At 60.5% G+C, this 15,044-nt stretch overlaps 1 protein-coding gene and 1 long non-coding RNA gene across 7 annotated transcripts in view; one reads left to right on the top strand and one right to left on the bottom strand.

The window, feature by feature from the left end:
* The first annotated feature begins 1,059 nt into the window (after positions 1 to 1,059).
* On the top strand, positions 1,060 to 5,966 carry TMEM18 (transmembrane protein 18). Of its 6 annotated transcripts, none has more exons than XM_039855013.1 (5): positions 1,190 to 1,364; positions 2,434 to 2,610; positions 3,557 to 3,611; positions 5,601 to 5,694; positions 5,780 to 5,966. In XM_039855013.1, exons 1-5 carry the CDS (start codon positions 1,205 to 1,207, stop codon positions 5,870 to 5,872), a joined length of 579 nt encoding a protein of 192 aa, XP_039710947.1. In that variant the 5' UTR covers positions 1,190 to 1,204; the 3' UTR covers positions 5,873 to 5,966. The 6 variants fall into 6 exon arrangements, with proteins under 6 accessions (XP_039710951.1, XP_039710952.1, XP_039710950.1 ...); XM_039855015.1 differs by having other exon boundaries at positions 1,206 to 1,364; positions 2,490 to 2,610; XM_039855014.1 differs by having other exon boundaries at positions 1,225 to 1,364; positions 2,430 to 2,610.
* LOC120596525 (uncharacterized) overlaps positions 4,836 to 15,044 on the bottom strand; it is a 14,809-nt gene continuing 4,600 nt past the window's right edge. The window contains exons 2-4 of the long non-coding RNA XR_005651188.1: positions 14,866 to 14,872; positions 14,693 to 14,697; positions 4,836 to 4,961 (exon numbers count right to left, since the gene is read on the bottom strand). This is a non-coding gene — a long non-coding RNA (uncharacterized LOC120596525). The remainder of the gene's footprint in view (positions 4,962 to 14,692; positions 14,698 to 14,865; positions 14,873 to 15,044) is intronic.

Here is a 15,044-nt window from a genome sequence, read left to right as displayed (position 1 = left end):
TGAAATAAAAGGGACAGCAGCAGCACAACAGAAAGAGGGCAGAGAAGGCCCTCAGGGAAGAATCTCGAGCAGCAGCCGGAACCCTAACGAACACCACAGCCCGGAGGAGGCACAAATGGAAGGAAATACAGTGGCTCTCACGCTTGGCGCCCGGGGCTCTGGAGAAGTGGACCCGAGCTGTTCTCCAGGATCCCTTGGGAGAAGAGGTACGCCTGCCTTCCGTTTTTATTAAAGTTTTGAGAAAAGGTATAACGACGTCAGACCAAGGAAAGGCTCATTTCTGAATGTTGAGGAGGAAAGAGGAGGAAACAGAGAACAGTTGGAAGCAAGAGGGGAGGGGCAAGGGGGGTTCCCACCTGCTGGGAGGGGTGACAGGCAGGGCTGCTTCTACTGGAAGCGCAGACTCTTTGATTTCTATGAAAACAAATAAAATCCGCATTGCTGTCAAAGGCTCTGTGGTAACCTGCACTGTAGCTTCACATCGGGATCAAAACCGTGCAGCCCAAAGGCCCCGGAGTCGAACCAGGAACCCGGAGTTTGGCATAGGACAGAAAGTCCCAGGAGCCTAGGAGCTGTCACCAGGGTCTCCAGCTTCAGCGTGGAGGAAGGGATCGTACACCGCGGACTCGGGGGAGTTGGCAGGAAAGTGCAGAAAGGCCTGTTCACAGGTGCTGTGAGGACACGCAGGCCCCGCCCTGAGTGGCTGCCACGCTCGGGACAAGCCCCGGGACAGCAGCTGCACAACCTCTCGGGGGAATCACACGGACTCGGGAGGAGCCACCGCTGGGGGCCGGCCGGGGACGTGGCACCGTGACCGTAAAGGCTCTGCTGAGGGAGGCGTGAGGCGTCCTTCCTGGCTCGTCCCCGAGGGGAGGGCGCAGCGGGCCGTCGGCCGTCGCCTTGACTTCCCGGCAGAGGGCCGGGGACACGGAACACCGGGCAAAAGGGCCTTAGGCGAACGGCCCCAGGCCTCGCGGGGCCAGCTGCACAGCTGGGCACTGTGACGGCTCCACGCACTTCACAGCGCCCTGCCGCTCCTGCCCAGCGGTCGGAAGGTAACTCGTGACAGACGGCGACGCACGTCGAGCGTCATTATATTTAACACCCCTGAATACCGCGAGACGTGGACCCGGGACTGGGCTTGGAGATATCGCGAGTTAACTGGGCACACCCTCCTTCTTCCGACCAACAGGTCTCGCGATAAATGCAGATCTCGCGAGAGACGACGCCGGAAGCCCTCCGTGCGGTAGCCGCGCGGGGCGTGGCCGGCCAGACGGCGGTGGTGAGAGTGGGATTTTCCAGGGACGATGCCGTCCGCCTTCTCAGTCAGCTCGTTCCCCGTCAGCATTCCCTCCGTGATCACGGTAACCTGATGGCCCGCTCGGTCGCTGGCGGTTGGGGCTGCCCGTGCTTCCCAGCAGCCGCCACGGACGCCGACAGCCCGCGGACGGCTTTAGGGGTGGCCCCTGGGTGTGGTGGGGGCCCTGGTTGGTGTGGGCGGAGCTTCCGCGGGCGGGACCTGGGCCGTGGGGGCGGGACTTCCGTAGGCGGGGCCTGGGCCGTGGGGGCGGAGCTTAAGGCTGTGCCGGATGACAGGCAGGGCGGGGTAGCAGTGCGGCGGGGAGGGTCGAGAGGGCGCAGACCGGGTGTGGCCGGAGTGACAAGGTGCTGCGGCTCCCCCAGCGTGCCGGTCCCCGTGTATTGTGGCCTCCTGCTTCTGCCCGCGCTCTGCCCTGCCCGCCCTCTCCTTGTTCCTCGCTCTAGCCCCTCGGATGCGCGTTGATGGACATAGCTCATGGCCAGCTTACCGTGCCCAAGCTGTAGGGTGACCGCTGTGCGCGGTCCTGCGGTGCCCCGGCGTGCAGGTGGACAGCACACACTTAGGCCTGAGGGCTCCTCAGGGTGTGGATCTGAGCATGGGCAGGAATCAGTTTGGGGGAGCATCTGAGTTTAGGGGTGCCGATATGTCCACCCATAAAGTTGAGGAGACCTGAGATCGCAGCTCTAGTTGGAGGGCTGGGTGTGAGGCAGAAAGTCACATCTCGCAAATTGGGATGGCTCGGATTTCCCAGGCGTTAAGCAGTGGTCTTCTGGGAGAAACCAAGTGCATCTCCAGAACGAGCCCCTGCACTTCCCCCTCACCAGGGGACACCATCCTTAGGTTCTGCTCAGCCCAAAGACTGATTCTGCTCCACAAGCAGAAGCGCCAGTCCGTGAGGCCGAGTGCTGTGTGCCCGGCACCACGCCAGTGATTGCCCTTCAGTCCCTGGGCATCGGTTGCCATGGGGCGCTCAGGTTCTCTCCTCCCCACCCGCTCCTGCTGCTGCCCTCACCCCGTCCCCCGTGTCTTGGTCCTCCCTGAATGCCTGCTCAGCAGCAGGAAGTTCTGGGAGTGAAGGAAGGCCCACTGACTCCCCCTGACCCTGGAGACAGGAAGCCTGGCCCTGCAGGAGCTGTCGCTGCTGAATGTCTCACGATGTGTCCCACAGCAGACAGATTGGACGGAGCCGTGGCTCCTGGGGCTGGTCGCCTTCCACGTGCTCTGCCTGCTGCTCACCTGTTTCTCGTCGCAGAGGTGTGAGCTGCAGGTCGGGCATTTCCTGTGCCTGGGTGAGTAGAGCAAGTGAGACTTGTGTGTGACACGCGTCGTGCGTGTTCTCCGCACATAAACGTGCCCTTCATACCTGCCCCTTCCACCGTGTGTCACACATTGGCTGCAGGGCACTCCCAGCTCTCGCTCTCCTGCGGACAGTGGATCTGAAAGGAGTGCGTGGCACCGACTGCCTGGGGAGGGGGCTCAGTGCCGGGTAGGAGGAGAGGAGACCACACTCAGATTCCGGGGGGCGCTGAGACTCTTGGCCAGGCGGTTTTCTCCAGGGCCTCGGCACTGCGCGTGTGCGCAGTGACGCGTTTCGCGGGTCAGATTTCAGCACAGGAGCTACAGGAACGTGGAGAAGGAACAGGGGCGCAGAGTGATGAGAAAGGTCACAGGGAGCGGAGTCCCCGCACGGGGTCAGGCGAGGCGAGGAGCAGTCCTGTGGCAGGGTGAGACGGGACGAAGGCACCCCCGTGAGGCTCCTGCTGCGGCTGGCACGTCAGGGTGGCCGTCCGCCCCGTCTCTGCCGCCACACCGCTGTGGCCGCTCGGTAGCCGGTTCGCCAGGGCAGCCGCTGTCGTGGGATCTGGAGGTGGACGGCGCGTAGCTGCGAAGGCCGCTCTCCCCCTTGGCACCCACCGCGCGGTCCCATGGGAGATGCGGGCGGAGCGGGCGCGCACTAGGTTTCCGGGCGGAAGGACCCCGGCCGCTGTGCCCACCGAGCCGCGGCGCCGCCTCAGCCCGTGGGGACGGTCGCGTGCTGACCTCGCTGTCCCTCTGTCAGTGGGAGTGCCCTGTGGCCACACGTGTAACTCTGCCTCGTGTCATATCTAAAACAAACCCCAGTGCTTGTCACACTCTTGCTGTCCTATCGCGTTTACATTAACTGCTCGTTTGTGAGGGAGGTGCAGCCGAAGTCCCTCACACTAACCTGGGACTCTTCCCTGTCCCCTCTCGCAGTGACTCTGGTCTACTGTGCCGAGTACATCAACGAAGTGGCTGCCAGGAACTGGAGGTGAGACCCCATCTGCGCCAGCGGTTCTAGGCAGTGCGCTCAGTGAGGCTCGTCACTCGAGCGGGCCATGCAGCCACGGGTCCCAGAAGGGACAGGCAGCCTTGACGAAGCCCCGCTCTGCACCACAGGCTCCGGTGGGCAGCAGCTGCTGATAGTGAACACCCTGTGACCCTGCCCCTGAGCAGTTCAGCTGAGGGCTGCTTGACACTTCATGACAGTGAGAGCGGCCGGGGCCGCTGTGATTTTACTGAGGGATAAGGGACCTGTGGGACAGAGCTGGGTCCACATGTGGGCAGAGCACAGGGTGCTGTGCTGAGGCCTTGCTGCCCTCCCGGGCCTGGCGTGTTCTGTCTCTGGGCTCAGAGCAGCTGTCCTTGCAACCCGACAGCCACCGTCCCTGTGCGGCCCCCACTGGTGGCAGCCCTCCTGCAGTGAGGTGCTGGCAGCTCTGTCCACGTCCTCCCCCACAGGGCCCTCCCTCTAACCCAAAACGCCAGGCCACTTCCTGTGTCCTCCACCTCCCCGGATCCAGACCCACAGTCTGTCCTCATCCTTGTTCTGTCCAGGGCTTCCCCTCCACTCCCTTTCCCATCTGTCACCTAGTTGAGTGTCAAGCCCGCCTGTGGTTTAGCCTTGACCTGCGCCCAGGCAGGGGACAGGACACACGCCACGCCGACCGACAGGCTTTGGCGGTGAGCCTTGGCCTTCAGTGTCAGGTAGGACCTTCTGGTGATCAGGACGGGGTTGCAGACGACGGCTCACCTGGCCTATACCTGTTTTTTATGGCCTGTGAGCCAGACGTGGCTTTTACATTTTTAAGTGTAAAACTTTAATAAGTTTTTGCAAGTAAAAAAGAAAAGCTAGTCTGTCGGCAGTAACAAATTGAAGACGTTGCCTCTGAGCCTGCAGAGCCGACCCAGGTGCTCTTGGCTCTAAACTTAACAAAGCGTGCTGAGCGGACGTGCCCAGGTCCCCTTCCTGGGTGACGAGCACGCCTCCTCCTGCACGAAGCCAGCTCAGTCACAGCCCTCGTCCCCGCCCCCACCTCCCCTCCTGCATCACAGGCGCCTTACTCGACACTGCCAGTCAGCGGGGACACCCAGGATACACACCCGTCTCAAACAGTCCCCGCCCTGCACCCGCCCTATGCTCATTTGCACCGACTTGCGCAGTGGTCACTGTTCCCTCCTCCCCGCAGCCCGCCCGGTCAGGCGTGCACCCACCCGCAACAGGACGCTCTGGGCACGGCGGGCCAGCGGCATGTTCACCCACTGTCCCCGACCCCTCCCTCCTGAAGGCCTTTTCCCAGGACAGCACCGCCCCTTCCCTTCTCCCCACCAGCCGCCCCCTCTGCAACCCGAGTTCTCCAGGCGTTGGGGCACCAGGTTCTCCGTCCTGCCACCTGAAGACTGTGGCTATCTGGTGACCATCACACAGCTAACCCTCCCCGCTCAACCACCCCAGAGCACAATGGCTCTTCCTCAGGCACTCAGGCCGGAGGCCTCACGCGCCATGCAGATGGTCTCAGGTCCTGTGGCCTCTGCCTTTGACACAGCGTGAGCCCAGCCTCTCGTCACCCCACACGCTGCCCTCCCAGGGTGACCGAGTGGAGTCGAGCTCCCTAGGTCCCAGCCCCGCACACGTCCCTCGCTGCTTCATGCTCTGTGATGACTCCTGACAGGCTGGCTCCGACTGTCCCAGCCGTCCTCGGACCCAGGCTGTCCCTGAGCCGGGTCTTGTCTTTTTGCCGCCCCAACCCCAGTGCCGATGACACATACACTAGGTTCTCAGTCAGTGTCTGTCACCGAGACGTAATTTGTCAGGTGCGTCACTAACTGTCACTCAGCACACATGCTGTGCTGGCCACTGAGTCGCAGGTTCTGCCATTGCTGACATAAGAGCTTTCGAAAAGCCTGACGGTAAATGGAGATGTTTGTTAAAATCATTGTTTTGTGATGCCAAGTAATTTTCACATTTTTCTCAAAATAGGCTATTTGCAAAGTACCAGTATTTCGACTCCAGGGGGATGTTCATTTCGCTCGTGTTTTCGGCGCCGTTGCTGCTCAACGCCATGATCCTCGTGGTGCGTGTTACAGGTGTCCAGCTTCTGCTTCCTCTCTGTGCGTGTGTCCTCCAGCTCTAAACGTGTCTCACACGCTCGTTTGCAGATCATGTGGGTGCGCAAGACTTTGAGTGTGATGACCGACCTGAAGAACTTACAAGAGAAGAGGAAAGAACGGAGAAGGAAGAGGCGGGATTAACGTCACCGTGGTCGCTGTGTGTGTTTATGGCAGTTTTTACTGCACCACTGTTGTTCTGCGTATTAAAGTGCATGTGTCACAGGTGTCCTCCTTAGGTTTGCAGAGGTGATTCTTTCATTGTGACAGTGTTTTGCCTGCACACATCATGCTCACGGGCTGAGGTTGTCTTTGTGAGTCATTTGTTTAGCCGGGTTCACTTCAGGAACTGTCATTTATAGTAACAACGTTTCATAGGCCGATAGGATGCAGGCTCATGTCTCGGCCAGTGAGGGAGTAATGTGCTGGAAACCGATGGCAGATGAGTCGCACGGGACCTAAGGGGTGCGGTCCAGGCTGGCTGAGGTGGTCCTTCCTGCGAGCTGGATCTCGGAGGGGTCGCACAGCTGACCGGGAGTGGGGGTCCGGCTGCCAGCATGGGCCGCGCTTGGGGCAGACGGAGTGCTGCTTTCGGCCTCCAGCAGGAGCGGGCCCCCCAGGTCTGCAGAGGCCACGGAGACCCGAGAGTCGCCTCATGCAGGCCACACGTTGGGTGAGCCGACACTGGCTCTCGGCGTCACAGCTAAACGTCCGTTAGGTGGTAGCTGCCTCTCCACGTTCCTCAGATCAAAACAGCTGCACCGATGTCACAAACAGGTGGATTCGGAATCGTGAGAAAACAACACAGCAGCTGCCCACGTCACAGGACACATTCCAACGCCGGCCCTGTCTGTGTTCACGGTGCCTGGGGTCTTCCAGCTAAACCGTGGACACGTGGGGCCTGCGGAGCCCGTGGTAACCGGCTAAGTGGTCCTGCTGCTTCTGTAGTCAGTGTGAGTGACAAAGTTTCAACTGGGATGAAAACGTTGGACTAAGTAGCAGTCTGCTGTGTGGCGTGGGTGTCGTCACTTCCCGGCCGCCCCGCTGGGCCACTGGGAGCAGGGCTTGTTGCTCCGCGGCTTGTGGCAAAGCAGTGATGCGGGTGGTCCCTGGAGGGGTGGGGCCCAGGGATGCGGCTGAGGTCCTGCACGCCCAGGACAGTCCCCAAATGGGACCATCCGACCCAAAGTGACAGCACTGCTGAGACCGAGAAACCCCGGGAGCAGGGGCGTGGGGACCTGCGCCGCGCCTCCCCACCCTGGCCCCGTTCCCGGGGGGCTGGGACCACACGGCCCGGGGGCTCCTCGGCTTTTTCACGTCGTAACGACATGTTTCCGCCTAGCAGGCCGTTGGGTCGGGGTCCGCGGAGAGGTCCCTGTGGAGTCAGCCTTGTGGTTTTCAGGACGCAGAATCACAAGGGAGGGAGTCAGTGACTGGCCGTCTCAGCTGGCGGGTTTTAACGTCGGGTCAGTTATAGTCCTAAGTTTCACAGTTTTTGCAGTTGGGTGCACAGGGGCATAACGCTGACACTCTCGTCAGCACGGGCCCACAAATTACTTACCTCATGACGTCCACTTCAGAAACTACCGGACAGCACGCTCCCCATCCCTGCCTTGTCTGGAGCCGTAGCTTCTGAGTGACACTGAGGAGAGAGGCAGGTTTTTTAGAAAAATACAGTTTAATAAGGGAAATGCCATTGGCTCTTGATTTGGGTTTGAAAAATAGCTTGTGAATAGCTGTCTTAATTTTAACTAGACTTGCCCCCAAGTGAAACATTTTTCAAATTACAAAAAATAATGGTCCTTTATGAAAGCATTTGTATTTAGCAGCTTAAAAGGTGACACTTTGATAGATTAATTACCAAAGTCCAGATACATAACGTTTTCATAGACAATTGTAAACCCTTAGTAGAGAAACTCCTGAATTTTGACATTAATATTAGAAATGATTTGATAGAACCTTCTAAAATAATCCACTGGAGCTTTTAACCTGAATTTTTTTCTAGTCCCTTCTTGATGTGTTAAACCTTTGTACTAAACATAAAATGACAGACTGAAAAGGTAGCATCCCACGTGAAGTCGGGTTTTAAATGATCGTACCTGGCAGCATGCCGCTTGTGCGTTTCTGCAAATGACTAATTCAGGGTGTTTAATAGGATTATGGCCTCCAAAGCGTTTGCTGCGACACGTTAATTTTCCAGATACGAGCCACACATTGCGGAATCCACACATTAGTGCCTGGTCACTGTGAAAACGTTCACGCAAAGCTGGGTGCTCCGAGGACCGCCCACATGCCCAGCGCTGGATCCCAAGTGACGCTGCAGCCTGCTGTCTCCTCAGCCCTAACCCCTGGGGCGGTGGCCTCGGCGATCTCTTAATAGCATTTCATCTCCTGCACGAAGACAAAACAGTTTTAAGTTTTGCTTCCCGGTGTCCCCAGAGATTTGCTCAGAGAGATGACGTGAGCATGAGGTGTCAGCCGTGGGGACGAGACGCTGCCGGGGCTGTGTTTGCAGTGAGCGGGGCTGGTTTTGACCCCGCTCTGAGCTCGCTGGGGACACAGCATCAGCCAAGTCGCTCCTCTCTCTGAATTTCAGGTCCCCTTGTGAAGAGGGTCAGTCACATCTCCCAGGGGCAAAAGGTGATCGCGCTAATTGCCCCAAAGCGCAGGCACGCTGTCATCGGGCTGGGCCAGTGAGTGCCGCCCGTCACACCGAGTGCCCAGGGTGCAGTGAGTGTAGACGGACAGGAGCTGTGTACAGAAGCCGGGACCTTGCACGCGCACATGCGGCTTCCGTGGCTGTGCCTGGGCCGTGCCCAAGCGGCTGGCGGCTGGTGTGGGGGGCTCCGGCCGCTGCTGCCCCTTCAGCCCCCTGGCTGTGGTTGGGCGTTCTCCCTGCAGCCTGCAGAGGGCACCAGCGCTCCACCGCAGCTCCCAGGCGCCTGGGCCAGAGGCCGAGCTGGGGCAGTGTGGGGAGCCCTGCCACTTGTCCCTTGTTCAGAAGGAAGCGACTCTCCCAGACGAGGGTGCACGAGCACCACGCAGCTTCGATTTCCTCTCCTCGTGTGAACTGGGTGAACAGCGTTTGAACTGCGTCGCTGACTTGCTCTGAGCCCGGGGCTCACGTCACCACGTCTGGAAGGCGGCCGAAGCCACCTCTGTGGGAGGAGCCCTGCTGCGCGCGTGTACAGTGGGCCCTGAACCCCATCTGAGCCGACGACCCCAGTTCTAGTTCCAGGAGTCTGTAAAAGTAGATACAATTGAGAGAGGGTGACAGGCTGCTACAGAGTGTGCACGCACAGTGCAGGGAACACGACGGGGACATCACAGGAAGGGTTGTTCGGGGCGGGGGCGACAGCAGACGCGGCACAGTCGAGTCACCACATACTGCAGCCGGCACAGGCGCTGGCGCACACGCAGGACAGGAAGGCCACGGCGGCGTCACTCAGCCCCGGAGAGCGGGCGTCCTGAAGTGAAGCCAGGCGAGGTTTCCATGGAAACCACTGTCCTGCGGGCCGTCTCCAGGCCGAGCTTCCGCTTCCCAGGTTCAGAGCCAAACAAGTGGGGAGAGCACCGCCCCCCCCGCCGGGGCTCAGGGGCATGGGCGGCGGTGTGCCCCGCCAGAGTTGGGGATGGGCCCTGCTCCCTGGGCCGCCCTGGACGTTATGTCCACAGGGACGGAGCCAGCTTTCCGTCCCATCCCCAGTGACGAGCAGACATCCAGATATAATTTTTTAAAAAACAGCTAATAGTTTATCTGGAGATAACCTCACGGGTTATTTTAACCGAGACCATTTAATGTAAAGATTTATTCAGTAGTTGCTGAAGGAACAAAAGAGTGAGCAGAGTGACAGGTGCCACAGAGCAATGACAGCAGGGAGCACGGCTGCGCCGAGGGCACTCTGAGGACTCGGGGCTGAGGGGCAGGGACGCCGGCGGCTGGTACGACTGAGGGTGAGCTGCTTCTGCAGTGGAGGACGGGCGCCGGGGACCGGCCAGCTGGGAGGACGGGCGCCGGGGACCGGCCAGCTGGGAGGACGGGCGCCGGGGACCGGCCAGCTGGGAGGACAGGCACCGGGGACCGGCCAGCTAGGGCCTCGTGCGGCGTCAGCGGTGAGAAGCAGAGCTGGGTGATGGGCGGTGGGTGGGGGCGGAGAGGGGATGGAGGACGAGGCGGGCGGGGAGACCACGGGGCTTCAGAGCCTGCCCCCTATCAGCAGACCCTATGAAGACATGAGCCGAGAGAGGAAATACGGGTTGCACAGTCCCAGCTCAGTCTCACAAAGCAGAGTATAGAAAGGGACTTCGAGATGATAGTTAATGACCAACTCCACTACTGTGTGTCCATTTACTCGCTTGTCACCACTATCCTAGAAAGCAGTCACCGTCGTCACCTTCATTTTGCAAGCGAAGGACGGAAACAGCTGTCCTTCCGCCCGAGGCCCAGGCGGAGGCCCAGGCGGCCCAGCTCCCGGCAGGACGTGTCTGCAGGGTCTCCGCCCACTGCCGTCGCCTCTGGGCGTACCACCCCCGGTGCCCCCGTGATGCCAGCTGCCCCAAACCCGGCCCCCAGTGCTTTCCGCCCATCTAGTCCAGCCACTCCTGTTGGTGTGACCGCGTGACTGCGCCACCTCCGTGGGGCTGCAGCTAGTGACGCGTCAGTGAAGAGGACACAGGGCACTTGCCTTCCGCAGTCCACCTGCTCCGACGTGGCTACTTTGTACCTCAGCCCTTGGGCTGAAGCGAGGACAGCAGTGACCCAGAGCCAGCCCCGCCGGCACCGGAGGGAGGCCGCGGCGGTGGGGCTGCGGGGTGGGGCTGGGCCCCCCTTCAATGATCACGGGCGGGATTGGAGGCCTTGGGCCCCTGAGATTCTCATGGCATAGCAGAATCAGACTGAATGTCTAGGCAATTGCAATTTTAGGATGGTCTTCTTTCCCAGCACCCCGCACACCCACACCCCGCACCCTGCGTCCTAACTGCCCCAGTGTCTTCCCTCCAGCCTCAGGCCTCACGCACGCTGGGTGCACCTGCTCTTTCTTCATGTCGGCAAAGAAGTAAAGTAAGATTTTACTAGATGCTTCAGGCTAGTGAGAAAAGCAAATTAAACTTAACGTGGTGCAACCCAAGACGGTCCTGGGGACAGGGAGTCGGGGTTTGTTGGCCGTTGCCCGCCCCAGGCCCCCCGACCGTGTGGCGGCCCAGGCGCTGGGGCTCTTCCTCCTGACCACTCGCCTCGCTGCTTCTCGCCATGGGAGCCGCCCTTCCCGTCCCGGGTCAGTGCAGGGGGCGCCCCGTGCCCGTTTCTATCACAGAGGACGTCGGTTCTTTTTTGTCTCGTCTTTGTCTCGTCTTCGTCGTTTGAAAGAAACATTTTTTTTAATGAGCAAAGCTCGTGCAGGTATTTTTCTAACAGAATAAGTTTGTAAAGAAAGCTGTCACTGCCCCGGAACGCAGAGGGGCAGCTGTGTTCCTTCCCTCGAAGACTTCGCTGCCCGTCGCCCAGCACGGAGAAGGACCGCGAGGACCCTGGGCGTGGGGACGGTCCCGCAAGGACTCTCGGCGCCCGTGTGCTGTGGTGCCCGCTCCCGCCCCCTCCGCGAGGACCAGGAACAAACCAGCCAGCGTGCCACGGACTCGGGGGAGCATGCGGCGGTCACTGGCCCCGTGGACAGAAGTTGGGAGCAAAGTGCAGCCTCGTGGAAGGAGCAGTTCAAACCGCTGGGGAGCGTCCAGGTTTGGGGGTGCTTCGGGAATAACGGGGTCGCAGGGAGGACGGGTGCCCAGCCGTGCATGCGGACGAGGCAGTTAGACCCCAGCACGGTCCCTTTGCGACCGAGGACTCACCCGGCCGCTCTCGTCCTGCAGCAGAAGCTGGGCCCCGGGGGACATGTGACGAAACAAGAGGAACAGAGAAAGGGGGAGCAGAGCGGAGGCTCGAAGAGGCCACGTCGGCCTGTGAGACGGCGCCAGGAGGAGAAAGGGCAAGACAGTGACAGGCGGCCTGGCGGGCTCTGGGCTCTTTTGAATGTGTCACAGCAGGTGGACGCTTTTATTTCCAAAGTTAACGTTCGCGTTTGCATTTCAAAGCTTAGCGAGAGATGTCGATTTTTTCCCCAGTTCTTCAAAAGATTTTCTGATGTAAAATAAAACTAGAAGGAAGGGTAATAAACCACTCAGTCTTGGGGTTGGGCAGAATGGCGGACACAGATGTAGCAGAGAGCCAGCTGCCCACAGGTGCCGCCGCCTGTCCAAGGGCGGAGCGAGTCCCTGGGAACGCGCAGGACCGAGGGGGGGGATCCCAGGACACAGGCCGCGTCACCCCGTTCCGGCAGAGGAGAGGCAGGCAGGTGGCTGTGTGAGTCACGTCCTCGGGGGCACAGAACCACCAACCCCGCGGTCACCGCAGATGCCACGGGTTCTCGTGACAGTGACGGATGAGTCGATCGTGACCAGAGCTGAAGCAAAAACTACGTACACAATTTGGAATTTTCCCAAGATTGAACTTCAAAAAAGTAAAGTAAAAAATGAGGGTTTAGAGGCTGGTTTGATTGTTTGTGTCACGATGACGACACTCAGAAAGAAGTGCGGAGCTCGCGGGAATGAATGCAGGGCACAGACAGCTGGGCCGCGGCCACTGCCAAAGAACACGACGCTTTCCCGTCGCCGCACAGACGTCTCGCAGGCCCCGCCTCGTCTCCACGCGTTTCAGCCTCTTCGCTGAAAACATCAGCGCAGCGTCAGGGCCACACGCCCGACGGGGAGAGAGGCTTTCGGCTGCTTTGCGACCGTTCCGAGCTGGGTCCCCTGGACCCTCTGCCAAGGCCCAGTCTGCAGAACCCGTCTTCACCCCACAGGACTCTGAGTCGGCATCTCTGAACGGCATTTTCTCCCTTCAGCCTGTTCTGTCGTTTTGCGTGAAACCCCTTTAAAGCCTGCAAAGCCTTTCCTCCCGCTTCGGGGTCCCAATGCGCATGCGGAGAAAGAAGCCTGGGCCGCCAGACCTGTGGGGCGGGGGGTCCTCAGGGCCTGCTGCCCTCGAGCGTAAGGCCTGAGCGGAAAGGCCCGGGACCCCCGCAGGCCTAGCGGGCGGCGGGCACCCCGAACGGTTTTTGTGAAAACAGTGTATTGAGTTCACTCTAGTTTTCGACTCGCCAACTGCTGGGTCCTTTGCGGGGGCGGGTGCGAGGGGCGGGCGGTCTCCTGAGGCTGTCCCGTGCCGGAGGCGGGTGACGCCCCGCCCACCAGCTCACTTCGTCCTCTTGGCGCCAGAAGAGGGCGATGCCGCTGTCGGAGAGCCCACCAGAGCCTTAAGCGAACGCGCAGACGGCCGTTTAACCTGGACCTTGCCTCCGCGTTCGCCCCGCGTGAGCTTGAGCCCGCCTTAGCTTTGTTTTGAGCCTTTTGTTTTATTTTGATGCCCGGAGCTTTTGTTTCGAGCCTGAGTCTTTGTTTTGAGCCTTGATCCTGATCTTTTATTGATGCCGGAGCCTTTGATCTTTTGTTTTTGATGCGCCCTTGTTCGATCTGCTCGTTCTTTGCCCTTATTTCTCCCGGTTTCGTTCCCTGTTCTGTTCTCGTCTCGCGCATCTCTGCTCCTTGCCTCCCTGTTCGTTCCCATCTCTTGCTCCCTTGTCTCCATCCTGTCTCGTCTCTTCCCTTGTTCCCTTGCCCTTTATCTCCTTGTTCTGTTCCTTTTATAAAACCATTAATATTTGGATTGTGGGAGGAGGCCTTTGATTTATGCCCCGGCGGGTTACAGGCATTTGGTTGTTCTTTGAAGGAGACGGCGACTTTGCTTTTGTTGTCCTTTAAAACTGCTATCGTTGCGGTTTGAGCACACTGTCATATGGCATTAATTTAGGGAATGACGGCTGATAATTGACCCTTACTTTTTTGGCAACGTCTGACAACGCCCACCCCCCTGAGCGGCGAGTACTTCAGCATCCGTCCCAGAAAGTCGGCCCCGAGCCCCCGGCACGACCAGCGCCGCGTCGCGGGCCCCCCGCCCCGAAAACGCTGTTTGGCACGCCAGCGACTTTCCCACGGCCGGTTCGGTGCCGCCTGCCTCCGGAGGGGGTGGGTCGCAAAGAGGCAAGTACACAGCGACAGGGACTCAGTCCGCGTTCAAATCCACAGCGCCTTCCAGGACAGGACCGGACACGGGGAACGGCCGCCCCCTCTGCGTCGGAGCTCGGCTCCGGGCTTTCCGCGGGTGGCATCGAGCATCGGGGACACTGAGCCACTGGACACCTCCAGCACGAGCCCCTGGCGCCTACCGGACGTGTCAGCGCCGGGTCCGGCCTGGACTCACTCCAGCGCCGTTCGCTCCTCGCCAGCTGGCGGCCACCGTGAGGCCATGAAGCCACCCCTGTCCCCTTGTCCCCACCCCACCCCCACGGCTCACATGGGCAGGCGCCCTGCGGGCACCTTGAACCCGTTCCAATAACTGAGGGCATTGGCCGGACCATCCTCCGGGCCTCATCTCCGTTCCTCAGGCCTCCGTGGGCTTCTAATGAGTTCGCCGGGGGCCGTGGGGTCACCGCCTTCGCCGACACGTGTCCCCGTCCCCACACCTTCACCTGGAGATTCGGGAGGTGCCACCTCCCGCTCCATTCCTGACGGCCTAAAATGATCGTGAAGTTGGACGCCCGGGTCTCTGCCCGGAGTCCCGGCTTCCTTCGTCCGTCCCCACTGCCTGGTCGCTTGTCCTGACCGTTGTTGTTCAATCACGTGTGCCCGGGTCTGGAGTCTACGCGGACCCCAAAGCCATAAGTCGGGCCTGGGCTGGGAAAGCCTGGGCAAGGGCTCAGCTGCTCCGTGGCCTCCTGGGCACCCCTGTGGGGTGCTCGTGGCCTCGGCACAGTTAACCCTCCACTGGCCTCCCTCCCTCCCTCCCTCCCTCCCTGTCCCCTGCTCCACGCGGTCACCTCGCTCACCACCCCTGCTCTCTCCTCTCCACACCAGCTCTCGGCGCGGCGGGTGGGGGCGGCGGCCATGTGCTTTCGGTTTTGCTCGGCCTCCTGTCCTGTGATTAGAGGGAATGTCACTCATTCAGAATCCTGTTCTCACCCCGCCCGCGGCGGGCGGCTTTCAGGGCTGGCCCTCCATGACTGCGGTGCTCAGGCCGCTGTGACGCCCCCTCTGATGGGGACAGGCACAGTGACGGGGTCACGTGCAGCACTGGGCCCAGCAGACGGACCGTCGACTGCCTTCCCTGTGCTTCTGCCTCGGTGCGGCAGGCCAGCGCGGCCGGCAACCAGGGACGCCCGTGACCCGCCGCCTGTGAGGGACTGAGTCCAGCCAGTAACTGAAG

Source organism: Pteropus medius, unplaced genomic scaffold, assembly GCF_902729225.1.
Source record: "Pteropus medius unplaced genomic scaffold, Ma_sr-lr_union100, whole genome shotgun sequence".
Taxonomy (NCBI): Eukaryota; Metazoa; Chordata; class Mammalia; order Chiroptera; family Pteropodidae; genus Pteropus; species Pteropus medius.
This window is presented reverse-complemented; position numbering and strand designations above follow the sequence as displayed.

What these genes read in the sequence shown, in the direction of transcription:
- TMEM18 (XM_039855013.1), top strand. Translation starts at nt 1,205, where the DNA reads ATGCAGATCTCGCGAGAGACGACGCCGGAAGCCCTCCGTGCGGTAGCC. An exon ending in GCATTCCCTCCGTGATCACG is followed by an intron (nt 1,365 to 2,433) that starts GTAACCTGATGG and finishes CCCTGGAGACAG; the next exon opens with GAAGCCTGGCCCTGCAGGAG. An exon ending in GTGGCTGCCAGGAACTGGAG is followed by an intron (nt 3,612 to 5,600) that starts GTGAGACCCCAT and finishes TTCTCAAAATAG; the next exon opens with GCTATTTGCAAAGTACCAGT.